Raw genomic sequence first — 15276 nt, 5'->3', positions numbered from 1 at the left:
GGCAGTACTGGCCACATGAATGGCAACGGTAGCTGGGGATCTCAAATCCCTAAACCGTAGTTAAGGCAGTAGGTTGCTGAACTAAGTAATTCCAGGAGCCACCTCTTGACTCCCACATCTTTATTCTTCTAATGATTTTTAAGCACCTAATTCCCGATATGAAATATCTTTTTGTGAAAAATACCTATGAAGATTTCTGTTCCTTGCCTTAAACCATGACTAATATAATTCTATTCTTTATTCCCGTTTGAAGATGGAATATATGAACCAGAACAATATTAATACACAACATTTCCATAATGCTTTGCAGTTTACAAAGTACGTGCACATAAATTATCTACATGAATCCTGACCAACTCTGAGAGGTGATGGGATGGGCTGCTCTCCCCATTGTACAGATGAGAAAGCTGAGTCTCAGAAGAGTTAGGTGACTTGGCAAGGCATTTACTTAGTAAGAGATGAGACAAAACTCAATCCTACATTTTATGACTCTTTTTTTCTTTTTTCTTTTTAAAGTACAGTTGACGTACACTATTATATTAGTTTCAAGTGTACAATCCCGTGATTATGACTCTTAATCATTTTCCTTCGACACTAGAAAGCCTCCCAAGGGCAAATGAAGAAGAGAGAGAAAGCACATGAAAGCTGGCAATGATTAAACCTTCTTTTCCTATTGAAAAATAAAAATTAAAAATAACATCATTACACTCTAAAACCATTAAGTTAGACTAAAACATCTAAGGATGGCATAGCAAATATGGGCTAGTTCATAGACAGCGTGGCTTTGCATCCAGGAGAGCCTGTGCCTCCTTCATGGCATGCCTCCTTTGAAGACTCTTTGATGTTAATACACATATGTGAAAGGCTCAGTCCCATTTTCCAACTCTGACCACAACTTCTCTTTCTGCATAACTATCTTGGCCAAACCAAGAGTAGCCAGAAGATTTGGGGAGGCCAAGGTTAATTTCTCCTATTCTCCCTAACGGCAATTTCACCTAAGATCCACCCCTTCTCCAATGAGGACTCCTCGGAAAGAAAGATTTCCTTCCTTCCTACTTGCTACATAGATATAATTTACAAAATATTTGATTTCAACGCTCAAGAAACCAGGAAGAAAAACATTAAGTAGGCAGGGCTTGTTTTGGACCACTTCAAAAGTGGTCAGATTCCTTCTCTCCATATCCACCACCCCTCCGCTTCACAGCAGTAAATTAACCACAGGAGGAAGGTTCCAGAGCTCGAAGCGGCAAACTTCTGACCATATGGTCCCCACTCCCTGAGAGCAACATCAGCCCGAAGACAGAAATCCAGTGCCGCAAATCTTAGAGATCATTCCACAGCCAACCTCACCACACTGGAATTCCACGATTCCCTGTCCCTGCTTCCTTCCCTGCTTGCTGCCTTCAGGCTCCCAGGGCTCAGATCAGAAGGGGTAGAAAATCTGCTGGCACTGCACAGCATCCAACCTCTGTCCTGGTATCAACATATTACGTGGTTCCTTCACACACGCAAAATGACAAATACAGAAAGACATTTAAAATTAAGAAGAGAAGAAACAAGATGAAAAGTCCATCTGATTAGTTAGGCAAATTCAATGACACCTGTCCTGTAAAATCAAGACATGTAAGAAACTATCTTGAAAGGCAACAAACGCTATACTAACCTGGGGGAAGAGAGAATAAGTGGAATTGTCAATGGTGAATGAGTATAAAAATTCTCCATCATACCACATGCTCTTCCCCATGGGGGAATTCATTTTAGTCATAGCGAAGAGATGGGCGGGGTCACAGCAGTCTTCTATCTGTTTACTAGGAGAAAAAAAAGAGAGAAAAGAACAACAGGTTAAATGAGCAGCAGGCTCATTCACTTGTCATCCCCACAGAGATGTCAGCCTTACCTCAGTGCTGACTCACAAAAGCATCTGTGTCTCCAGGGTGATGAAACTACTGTTAATCCACTCTTCCAGCCACCAGAACACGTGACAGGAATTGTTCATAATAAAAAGAAGCTTAAGAAAAATGCATCAGCTCTCAGATGCAGAGAAGTAGGTCCAAAGGTAAAAATAATCATCATAATTGCAGACTGATTGATTGATTGATTTAAACATCCCAGTTCCAGAAAGCAGCTAACTGTGGAGACTGTGGAGATGTTCAGCTGCAGCAGAAATGCATCTCTGTGGTGATTTCACAATCAGGTAGTTAAATTCAGTGACAAGGGACTTTACATGAACCATATGGAGCAGGGAACGCATACAGGGGTTCAAAAGAGGGCGCATTCCCCATTTGGGGACAAGATTAAAGAACAACTCCCGGGAAACCTTCTTAAATAGAAACAAAATGAGATGGGTAATGTGATTTCAGACACCAGTAAATCTCATGGGGCTTGTCAGTTCTTATTTTGTCTGAACTCTCAGCAGTGTTCAACACCGCTGAGCGCTGTGACCTTTGCGAAGGTCTCCACTCTCTTAGTGACTGGAACACCAGGGTCTCCTGAGTCACTCCACCCTTCTGTGCAAGCTGCTCCTCTACTTGGCCCTCCAATGTAAGCCCTGTTCTATAGGCCAGTCCTCATATTCTCCTCTAATCAAAAGCTTGTTAGAAACCAACTCCATTTACTCACTGAGCTTTCCTGAGTAAAAGAGCTTAATTCCCTAGCGCCACCTCTAGAAGGACGTGCTGACATAAACCACTTCTGAATGGCAACCCCACACAGACATGCTCGCTCAGACATGTTAGCTACCCATGGTACAGAAGCTTAGAGCTGAAAGGGGACAGTAATGTGGAATGTTGGGTTCAAATCCTGGTTCTGCCATTTACTAACTCCTTAACTGGGAATGTTATTGGGCTTCAAAACTGGCTTCACAGACTGTTTCTAAGAATTCACTGAGAATGCACAGGTGGAAAACAGTAAAAGTTCAATGCATGTTGTTATCACATAACCCCACCCTCATTGTAGAGGTGAATAAACTGATTCAGTGTCAGGCCGCAAAACAAGTCTTAGCAAATCCAAGAAGATTGAAAGATACCAAGCGTTTTCTCTGACCACAATGTCATGAAACTAGAAATCAATAACAAGAGGAAAACTAGAAGATTCTTAAACACATGGAAACTAAATAGCACTCTCTTGTATAGTCAATGAATCAAAGAAGAAATTAAAGGGTAAATAATTTATTGATATAAACAAAAATGGAAACACAACATACCAGAACTTGTGGATGTAGCAAAAGCAGTTCTAAAAGGGAAGTTCATAGGAATAAACACCTACATTAAGAAGCAAGAAAGATCTCAAACAACCTAACTCTATACCGTAAGCAACTAGAAAAAGAACAACAAAGTGAGCCCAAAGTTGGCAGAAGAAAGGAAATAATAAAGACTAGAGCAGAAATAAATATAATAGAGAACAGAAAAACAATAGAAACTATCAGCCTAACTAAGATTTGGTTATTTGAAAAGATAAACAAAACTGACAAACCCTTAGCCAGAGTAACCAAGGAAAAAAAGAAAGAAAGAAAAAACCCCAAACCAACAAAATATAAATGAAACATTACAACTGATACCACAGAAATTCAAAGGATCACAAAAGGCTACTATGGACAACTATATGCCAAAAAACTGGACAATCTAGAAGAAAAGGAAAAATTCTTAGAAACATACAATATACCAAGACTGAATCAAAAAGTGACAGAAAATCAAAATAGAGCAATTAATAGTAAGGAGATTACATCAGTAATCAAAAACCTCCCAACGAAGAAAAACCCAGAACAGATGGCTTCACTGGTGAATTTACCAAACATTTAAATACAAGTAAACGCCAATCCTTCTCAAATTCTTCCAAAAAAAAGCAAAGAGAAGTGAACATTCCCTAACTCATATTATGAGGCCAGCATTATCCTGATGCCAAAACCAGAAAAGGACACTACTAAAAAAGAAAAGTACAGGCCAAAATCCCTGATGAATACAGATGTAAAAACTCTCGATAAAATACGAGCAAACTGAATTCAGCAGCACAATGGGTCATACACCATGGTCAAGTAGCATTTTTCTCTGGGATGCAAGGATGGTTCAACATATGCAAATCAATCAATGTGATACACATTGATTAGAAAGGAAGAAAAGAACATATGATCATCTCAATAGACACAGAAAAAGCATTCATCATCATTCAACATCCATTCAAGATAAAAACTCTAAAAAATCAGGCATGAAAGGAACATATCTCAGCATAATAAAGGCCACATATGACAAATTCATAGGTAACATCATACTCAACTGTGAAAGGTTGAAACCCCTTCCTATAAGATCAGGAACAAGACAAGAGTTCCCACTCTCACCACTCTTACTCATCATAGTCCTAGAAGTCCCAGCCAGAGCAATCAGGGAAGGAAAAGAAAATGTATCAGAACTGGAAAGAAAGAAGTAAAATTGTCTCTATTTGCAGACAGCATGATTTTACATCAATAGCATCCTAAAGACTCAAACAAAAAAACCATTAGGTCTAATCAGTGAATTCAGTAAAGCTGTAGAACACAAAATTAACATACAAAAATCAGCAGTGTTCTTATACACTAACAACAAATTTTCTGGAAAAAAAAAATAAATTGATTCCATTTACAACAGCACCAAAAACAAAAAGTACTTAGGAATAAAATTAACTAAAGAGGTAAAAAGATAGGAAAAAATCAAAAAAAGTTACAAATAAATGAAAAGGTATCCCACATTCATGGATCAGAAAAATTAATATTCTTAAAATGGCAATACCACCAAAAGCCATCTACAGATTTGTGCAAGTTGACATACATAGAGCTATTGTGAAATGGAGCCAAAGCAGCCATTTCAGAGAATGTCCCCCAAGCCCTGTTTTCTGAAACTTCGAACTAGGCCATATTGCCAATATTCCAAGAAGTTAGCAAGAACAAAAACATCTCGTTTGAAATGACTGATAAAAGTAAACTTTGTCTAGTGACTGTTTTGCCTGATCAATTGATCAGGCCTTTTCTTGTCAGCACCAATAAACTTCCTTGCAAACAACTTCCCTCATATTCTTCCTTTATTTCCATAAAAACCCTGATTCCCTCTCCTGCAGTCAGAGTAACATTTGGATTTCCACTAAATCTGTGTACTCTGAATTGCAATTCTTTGATTCCAAATAAACACTTTTGCTTTTCAACTGGTTCTTGTTTTTTTGGTTTTTTTTAGGTTGACAGATTCAATGCAATCCGTGTCAATATTCCAAAGGCATTTTTTTAAAAGAATTAAAAAAACACTCCTAAAATTTATATGGAACCACATTAAAAAAAACAAATAGCCAAAGATAACCTGAGAAAATAGAACAAAGCAGAATACATCACACTTTCTGATTTCAAACTATACTATAAAGCTATAGTCATCCAAACAGTATGGTATTGCCATAAAAACAGGCAGGCAGACCAGTGAAACAGAATTGAGAGCCCAGAAATTGACCCAAGCATATACAATCAACTAAGATTTTACAAGTGAGCCAAGAATCTTTCAATGGAAAAAAGATAGTTTTTTTCAGTAAATAATGCTGCAATAACTGAATATTTACATGTAAAAGAATGAAACTGGATCCGTATCTTATACCACTTGCAAAAATTAACTCAAAATAAAGACTTAAATGTAAGACCTGAAACCATGGAACTCTTAGAAAAAAAACAGGAATAAAGCTCCTTGACATGGTCTTTGGTAATGATTTTTTTGGATATGACATCTGAATTATCAGAAACAAAAATAAAAATAACTGGGACTACATCAAACTAAGAAGCATCTGCACAGCAAGCACTCATCCTTGAGACGGTAAACCTGCTTCATAGGATGTTAAGAGGACTATGAGTTAGTATTTGTAAAGTTCTTGGAACTCTGCCCCACTCTATGTTCTATCTTACGTAGGTGGTACATCATTTTTCTGCCAATGATATTTGTAAAATTTTTTAAAATAATATAAGGCAGGATAACAAAGTTAATATTACATGATAAATCAAATCTTTATAGAATTATTTGATATACTAGCATTCAAAATATTAAAGAAAATAACCTTTAGAAACTATATTTAATTTCCAGTTATTTAATTCCATCTAGACAATGAGATGTTCAGGGAGAAAATGTCCTAGCTGGGAACTCTTCATATCTTGTTACGAGGAACGAACAGTTAAATTTTACATCTGCCCCTAAAGAACCCATGAGGAAGAAAGCTCATAAAAACAGCCTCATGAGAAGTCATCCTGACCCAGGCCTAATAGAGAATCCTCATATCCTTCTTAACTTCTTTATTTTTCTCTACAGCGCTTAACACTATTTATGTGGTGCGTGTTTAATTTATAGTTTTGCTTACTGTCTGTCTCCCCACGTCCCAGGATATAAACTCCACGAGAGGGACTTTTGTCTTCTGTTCACCTCCGGATGCTCACCTCCTGAAATGGTGGCTGATATACTGAACATGTGCTGAATACTTGTTGATTGAATGAATAAATAACAAGTAGGAAGGAAAGAACAAAACATTAGAGAAACAGGAGGACCTCAATGCGCAGTCCAGTCTATTCTCGCTCATCAAAATTCAAACCGAAGAAGTTAATTCCTTATAGTTTTAGTTTATGAAGACCAAAAAACAGAAGATTGTGAAAATAATTGCTATAGACAGGAAAACATTTGCAGTAGCAGCAGATCCAGGATTTTTGAGATCTGCCGGCTGGTGAACCCCAAGTTCCTTATACGGTGCATTAAACATCAGTCTGATTAAAGCAAGCGTCCCGTTAGGACTGCAGACCTGCAACACAGGGACCGCAGGAGCAGTCCAGCAGCTGACGGTGCTTACAAACTCTTTCCTTCACCACAGTGTCAAACTTTCAAAATATGACTTTACAATGTCTGATAAGGTTTCAGGTTTAATCTTGTCTCCAAAAATTTCTTTCTATTCCGTTAATATCTAACTGCAGTCACTTATTGATTTTAACATTTGGCTTTTGGTCAAAATGTGTATCTAATGCACTTCCTCCAAACAGCTAAATCAATAGTCCTTATTGTAAACTGTCCTGAGTCCAGTTCCTAAAATTCCTTTTAGGCTATTAGATGTTAATTCCTTGGGCTAATGTCACAGAACCTCAGATTTATTGCCGAAAATGTTCCCACATTCCACATCAGAGATGGTTTTAAAATTGAGGTAATAATATATATAAAGCGCCTAAACACATGATATGGTCCTGATAATCGTTCATTTCTTTCTCTTTAGTAGTTAGGAATCATATGACTCAGCTCGCCTCATAGAATCCTAAGTTATTATTATTTTATTAGATATAATTTTTTATAGTTACCCCCTTCCATTCTCAAATATGCCTCTATTTGGGTGATAAATTATATGTTCACTCTTTTAAGAGTAGAAGCTAAACAGTTGGCATCCAATGAAAGAAGGCTTACAAAGAAATCAGAGAAGTTCTTATTCTAAATGGCAGATTTAAGATGAGATGGTGGAAGGTCAAGTTTGGGCCACCATAGTTATTTTTCCCCTGACTTAAAGAAATCTTTGTCTTAAATGATCAGTTTTGAAAGAAATTTAAAAACCAGGAGTCACTGTTGACTGAGGGCCCAGGATCTAAAGCACGGGTGGGGAACATCTGGCCCGTGAGCCATATATGGCTTCAAAATCATTTGGTCTGGCCCTGCCAGTGCAACCACAGGCGGGACTCCAAATTCAATAAATCTAGGAGCTTTTTTCATGGCTGATTTTTAAGTTGATAATTTTGTATGGCCCGAGAATGATGTTATAAATATCCAAATGACTCTCAGCAGAAAAAAGGTTCCCCACACCTGATCTAAAGCAAGAACTTGCAGAATTCACCCTGAAGCAAACAGGCAGTAGGGTCTCGCCCGTGGCGAGGCAGTGGGAGCAAGTGGTGGGAGCACCATCTCGGTGGCAAAGGCAACACTTTCTGTCCACAGCATGGTCCCCCAAATGGCTTACATCGCTGACTAAAGAGAGTTCAAATACACACTCCATACAGAGTAGTGATTTGCATTCATCAAATTTCTATTTTATTTTTCAATTATAGTTTACATTCAATATTACTTTGTATCCATTTCAGGTATACAGCATAGTAGTTAGACAATCATATACTTTATAACGTGTTTCCTCCAATATTTCAACTACAACCCCCCTGGCACCATACACAGTTACTGCGGTATTATTGACTATATTCCCTATGCTGTACTTTACATCCCTGTGATTACTTTGTAACTGCCAATTTGACTTCTCAATCCCTTCACCTTTTTCACCCAGTTCTCCAACCCCCACCCCCATCTGGCAACCATCAATCTGATCTCTGTGTCCATGAGCCTGTTTCTGTTTTGTTTGTTGGTTTATTTTGTTCTCTAGGTTCCACATATAAGTGAAATCATATGGTATTTGTCTGTCTTTGACTGACTTATTTGTATTCATCTCATTTTTCATAAAATTCTCTTGAATGGTGAGAAGTACTTTCATTAGATTATTGGTTAAAGTAATGTGTTCTACAGATAAAAAGTCTTTTCAAAGATTAATCCTCTGGATAATTTACCAGGACTCCAGAAACAGAAAAGCTGTTCTTATGTACCACTTAAGACAGCAGGTAATCTTTTATTTGGCAGCATTTAGTTATCACATTTGAAATGACTGCAAAATAAAGGAAAAGTATTCCAAAAGAAAGGTAGATTAGCATCAGGTGTGCTCTGCATTTCCCCCACTGAGGCCAAGCAGACTGAAAGGAGAAATCTTCAGAATGCAAATACGTCAAGGATGAGTGTGTTTTCCCCTCATATATATTTGCTTTGTAATATACTTAACAAACATACAAGATTATTTAAACTAAAGAACATAAATGTTTCCAGAAAAGATTTCAACAAATGCCACCTTCAGTTGTCCCACTTACGCTCTCTTGTCTATATAGCCAGAAAGAGCCTAACACTGTCCTTGCGATTCACCTGTTTGCTGTTTTAGTTACAAGTGGCTGGGCTCCTTTGGACAGCCCTCATTATTTGATTCACTCAACAAATACTTATTGAGTATTTGTTGTGCCCAGGGCTGTATCAGGCACTAGAGTCGGGGCAGAGGAGGGGAGGGGTAGGGAATACCTTGCTCTTTTAAATTCTAATGGAGAAATCAGACAAACAAGGTACGTAAAGTATGTGGGTTAGGGGGTGAGGGCAGTTTTCAGCAGGGGCTAAGTCCGGCCTCAGTGGGTAAGGGACATCTAGGAAAGACCAGAAGGCGGTGAGGGAGTAAGCAGGCCACTTGGATGCCTGGGAGAAGAGCGTTCAGGTAGAGCAAACAGCAAGTGCAAATGCCTGAAAGGACTGTGAGGAAACCAGTGAAGCTGGAGTCAAGAGAGTGTGGGGTGCATGTGTCGGCGGGGGGGGGGGATCATAGGGCTGAGCACGTGTGGTGTCACTCCAATGAAAGGAACAGAATCTGCGTTTATCACCAACCTCCTTGTGGCGGCATCCACACACCCTCAAGGATAAATCCAGCTCCAAAATCATAGATATCTGGATTTTACTGAAGTTGTAAGGGAGAGGCAGGGTCCCAGTGGGATCTGTCTCTCCCCTGGACCCAGTTCTATCGTTTCCTCTAACCACCCCAAGCCCGCCCTCCCTCCATCATGTCTCTCTCTCATCAGAGCAATTTTACTCTATTAGGCTCTCTAATTTTCACTCCCTCCATAATCATTTAACATCATACTTAGGTAGGAGAAAACCCACTGTACAAACTCTTTTTGGATTTTTGGATTTTTTTTTCTCTTTTGGAGAATGGAGGGATTTGAAAGACAAAAATTTTCAGTTATATATGTTTAGTCTTTATGAATAAAATTATTTCTCTCTTGGACTACTCACGGGATCACAATAATAGCTCAATGGCTATATATACCAAATTTGGACACGTTTTCGGTGGTCTGAAACTAAAACACAGGTTTGGGGGAAGGCAATAAATTCACTTTGGGAGGCTTGGGCAGGAGCAAAGGGAGGGGGGCAGGTACATCCACTCAGAGAAATAGTCGGGCGGTCGTACGGCTCTGAAAATGAGGTCCAGGTCAGAAGCATCGGTCCACACACAAACCCCATACTCCACTGGGTTTTAAACTGGTGCCTAAGTGGCAGATCCTCCAAATTACAAATTACATTGATTTACAAGTGAACTGTTTCTCCAACGCAACATTTACACAGCAGGGTGGGATGCAGCGGGATTCCTTCATGTCATCATACTCAGCAGCGTCCCAAACAGCAGTGGGAGGCCAAGACATTATGCATCAGAACTAAAACTCTATTCAGAGATGTCTTTTCTTGTTCTTATGACACCGAGGTCTGAGGTTATTTCTGTGAAGGACGAGCGAAAGTTAGTAGAAGGCAAAGCCAATATAAGGGAGGAGGCAGAGATGATAGAAACTGCTTTATGAATTTTCCAAATTATGAAGATTTTTCTAAACTAGGGAACTGAACCAACAAACATTAAGATGAGCTGGGAGCAATAAAGTCTAGAAGGCGAAGTCCAGCAGTCAAGCCCCTTGGATTCGGCTCAGCTCCCCTGTCTACTAGATAAGTGAAGGACTGGGGCATTCGTCCCAAATTTTTTCCAGACCATAACTGCCTCTTTTGTGATTTATGGTACACATTTCTGGTAATTCTGTAACTGTTCCAGTATTTGAACAGATTCAAAATTATTTTCTGAGAAAAATTTTGGCTCTTAGTTAGAACCCATTTCCACAGGATGGGATTCTGTGTAACAACACGAGCCAGAAATTCTCAATTTTCTTAACAGAATAGTAACTGTGCCACCTGCTTGTCTAAAACATATGGGTCTCTCTTTACTCAGCATAGACTATCAACATTTCAGGCTGTCAACAACCCTTAATGGACTACAATCTAGTTCCCATTAAATGCGTGGTTAAAGGAATGGGTATTTGAGAGAGACAAAGGGATGTGCTAGCCAATTATCTCCTAGGAGCCAGATTCTTTATAGTCTTTATATCAAGTCAAACCACGAGCAAGTCAGCAATCTGCACTTAATGAAGTAACTACTTTTAAATGTCCACCCTATGAACTTTCATAGATGAGAACAGAACTATTCTTCAAGTCAAACCTGTGAACTCAGCTTACCACCACCAGTTGAAAACAACCAGGCAGACATTTCATCTCATCCACCCAGCATCCCTCACCTTGTTGCTACGTTTGCTATGTTTGTACTTAGTTTTGAATTGTTTTATCAATATTGTTGGCCCCCATCGTGACAGAAAAGTGCAGAAAGGCATTGAGAGAGTTGACAGCAACAGTTACAGAGAAGCGTAGGCTTGGAAATGGAGACAAAAGTAGAGATGATTTTTCAAAACAAAGCATAGAGAAAATAAAGGATATCACAAGTGTAGATGGAATGAGTCCTTTGACAAAGAGTGAATAAAGAAAAAACAACAAGCAAAAGAGAAGAAAAATGAGATGAAATGGGGAATTTTTTTTAGTTTGTCAATAAAAGATTAGAAGAGACTGAAAACTAGAGACCAGATAAACCCACTACGATGGATTCAGTGCTTAGAGACTAATAAGACTGGGGAAGGTACAAAAATGTTGAGCTTATTGCAGAAGAAAAAGAATAGTTGTCAAACGCGTATTCACTCAATGATACTTCAGGGTAATGGCAGAGCATTATAAAAAATCTAAAGGAGATGGTACAAGTACTGCTGATGAAAATGTACAGTGAGCCATGGATGCCTCCTTGCCTTAAGGCCACTCCGAACCTGCCCATTAGAGGGCACGGGGCAAACGTTTATGAGTTCCTGCTGAGGAGGAATCCCTCCCAACATCTCAGATCAAGGGAAGCTCTTAGATGCCTCAAAATCCTTCAATGCAGACAAAATCTGACAATTTGGGGAAAATGTATTTAATTGGCTGTAGAACAAAAAGCAGAACAGCATGCTTTCAAAGGACAGACTCACACTCGATATGGTGGAAACGTATTGGGGAACCCAAGGTTAAAAATTCTTTTGGGCATTTTAGACTTAAAAACAACTTTTGGAACTGTAACCGATATAAAATTTGAAAAGTCCCTGAATTAACTAACCATCCTGTAGAAATGTCTTCACCAAGTTACATTATGAAGTTATGTTTTTTTATTATGGGTCAGTAAATGAAACAGCTACATCAAGAATAGCTTTCTGTTTCCCATAAAAATGGAAGTTGAAGATAATGTTTATAACATATCCAGTCTTGTCTATCTTCCTTGAATTTAGTGTCAGAAAAATGTTTTGTAATTACATAAAAATGTACACTTCTACTTATCAAACAATGAAATGTGTTTTGACCCACTCATTAAGTGTCCTATGCCCTGAGTCACCAGGAAGTTCAAAGGTAAATATAGCACAGTTAAACTATCTCGGTCTCAATTCCATGGACTGCTAGCCCTCGCCTCTTTATTAATGGTTGTCTTTAAAAAGTCAATGTACTATATTTTTAAATTTATAACTTTGAAATGGTAATTTTAGAAATTCTCAAAAGTACAAATTATAAAAATAGGCAAAAATGAATATCACAATAACCCCTCCACACAGAGAGATAACCACTATTAATAGATTGTTTTGTGTTCACTTTTCTATGCACTGATTCAATTATTCCCTTAGTAAATATTTATTGCATATGTAGTATGCATCAAATGTAATTCTAGAAAATGAAGGGACAGCAGTAAACAAGACAGGCTCAGTGCTTGCACTCCTGAAATGGCAATTTAGCCTGTTCCCGATTTATTGATGCTACAAACAGCCCTGAGGTAAACAGTCTCATGCTTGGATTTGTGATCACATCCGTGATTATTTTCCTGGGATAACTTTTTATATGAGTATTTGCTGAAATAAAGAGCAAATATTAATGGGGCTCCTCTTGCTTCAGAAAAGATATCACACCATCTTTCATTTCTTTTTTTTATTTCTAGCAAAGCAAAATAGGTATATAGAGTTTAAACTACTATAAGGCAACATAAACAAGATTTCCCTTTATATTCTGACCCCCATGTCTGGACCAAAAAGGCAACGATTTTCGTATTTCTGATTATCATTTAAGTAGTGCTGTTCCTATTTTCCGATTTTTTTGTACTATCTTGCTACTTACTACTATGAAACATAAAGATATTACTTTCTAATCCTACCCCAAACAGACGTGAACAGACTTTTCTTCATCCCACATTCCCTACAGAATTACATAAAAACTTTTAGCTAAAGCAATTATTTTTTTACTATGATAAGTCTCTAAGTATTACTTAATAGCTGAGTCATACAGTGTACTATCACTGTATTTCCTTTCTTGTAGCCTTTCTAAAATTTGCTTGTCCTGGAGTTAGTTATTGCCTAACTTTTTCCATTTGCTTCATTTGTCATGTGCTTTTCAATAATTCCCTTTCTAATTCTTCCAAGAGCTGTGAAGTTTTCTCAGTGCAGTCGGACACATCAAGGAATCAATCGGGTCCATTTCTCCTCCAGCTCCTCTGGCCTCCTGCTCTGGCGTGGGCCACTTTCTTGCTCGCCGCGATAAACACCTGGTATCTTGGAAATGGCCTTCACCTCTTTTCTGTACTGTATTACCTAGTTTCTTTTATCCATATTTTGTCTCTATTGGTACTTCCTCATTCAGATATAGCATATATTCTATTTCCTTTTAAAGAAAGGGTGAAAACAAAGTGCATATTTTGAGTCTTCAATGTTTGAGTACAAAATTCTAGCTTAAAAATACGTTTTCTCTGAATTTGAAGGCATCATCCATTGTTTTCTAACTTCCAGTGTTTCTTTTGAGAAATCTGGCTCCACTCTTAAATTTAAACATTTGATTGTAATCAGTTTTCATCTCTGAGAGTTTTTAAGATCTTACATTAGGGATTCTGACATTTCAGAATGATACACCTTGGAGAGGTCTTTTTGCATTCACTGTGCTGGACACTTGGCGGTCCCTTACATCCAGGGAACAAGCCTCAGTTCTGGAAACAGCCCTCTATTATTTAATAACTTCTACCCTCCCTTTCTTTTATATTTATATTTCTAAAATTTCTACTAGCCAAACTTCTTTTTTCCATTTTTCACCTCTTCATTTTCCTTTTCTACTTTTGGGGAATAGTTTCTTCAACATAATTTTACAAATCCGTCTATTTACTGACCTTTTCATTTCCATGACCACATTTATAAAATCAGAAAGTTCTTTAGCATCTTCAAAAGGTTTTATTTTCATAGCTTCCTATCCTTTGTGAATACAATATATTTTTTATGAGAATCATAGCTGTGTCTTTTGTTACGCTTTCTCCTTCCTGCGTTGTCTGTTTTGTGTGTGTTTCTTCTCTTGGTTTGTTTTGGTCTCTGTCTTTCATGTTAGAGGCTTTCTAGAAATGTTTACAGCTCCATAGCTGTCCGTTTTCATTTAAGAATGAGCCACTAACCAGCTGAATGAAAGCTCTCTAGGCTTGAGTCGTGATTACCTGCTGCTGGGCCTCATCAGAGAGCGATCCGTCAGGGATTCAGCCCTCTCACCAAGGGTAGCCGACTGTCAGTATCCACACCCTTTTCTCTGGCACTAGTCAGTTTCCCCAGAGAGGAACCTCCCAACAGCTTGATAACATATAAGGCTAGTTGATACATTCTGCAAGCTAAGTGAAAAGGGGGGGGGGGGGGTCTGAGGTCTTACTCTTCAGAACACACTGTTTCTCTTAATTCCCCTCTTTTCAGCTGATGTCTCAAGTCCACAGTCTCTCTGTTTCATCTCCAGGCCTCTAACAGAGGGGCCAAGGGCAAGGGCAAGAACTTGTGTCTGTGGGCAGGGGAAGAATTGGAGCACTCTAACCACCTTGCCTGTTTTTACTCTCATTAGCTCTCAGCTCTAATGCTGAGTCTTCCAGGAATTCTGCAGGATGAACCGGCTTCCTTCTTGCTGGCTTTCCCTACTGCAAGCTCTCAGGCTTTAGGTTTCTGTTGTCTCCTAGTCAGAAACCACTGGGCCATCTGCTTTTCATCTCCTAAAATTTTGTTGATGTCTTTTGTCGGTTCTTGTCTCCTTTCCATTCTCTTCATTCTTACAAGTTCATTCCTGTTTATATTCCTCTCTTACAATCTTATTAGTCTTTTGAGAGGAGTCAGAAAACCAAATGCGAGGTGATGTTATCCTTTAAATTCTTTACCTGTGACTTTTTGATAGTTTTCCAGTTTTAAAACATAAAAGGACCCGGCCAGGTGTGGCTCAGGGGTTGAACACCAATCTAGGAGCCTAGGAGATCAAG

General features: G+C 38.5%; 1 protein-coding gene across 1 annotated transcript in view; it reads right to left on the bottom strand.

The window, feature by feature from the left end:
• The window catches only part of ST8SIA1 (ST8 alpha-N-acetyl-neuraminide alpha-2,8-sialyltransferase 1), a 99236-nt gene that overhangs the window by 52457 nt on the left and 31503 nt on the right, over nt 1-15276 (bottom strand). The window contains exon 2 of the mRNA XM_081127523.1: nt 1664-1808. Coding sequence (XP_080983649.1) covers nt 1664-1808 — 145 coding nt within the window. The remainder of the gene's footprint in view (nt 1-1663; nt 1809-15276) is intronic.

This window comes from Miniopterus schreibersii, assembly GCF_964146895.1.
Source record: "Miniopterus schreibersii genome assembly, chromosome: 2".
Classification (NCBI taxonomy): Eukaryota; Metazoa; Chordata; class Mammalia; order Chiroptera; family Miniopteridae; genus Miniopterus; species Miniopterus schreibersii.
The sequence above is the reverse complement of the archived record's forward strand: the minus strand, read 5'-3'. Positions and strand labels throughout refer to the sequence as shown.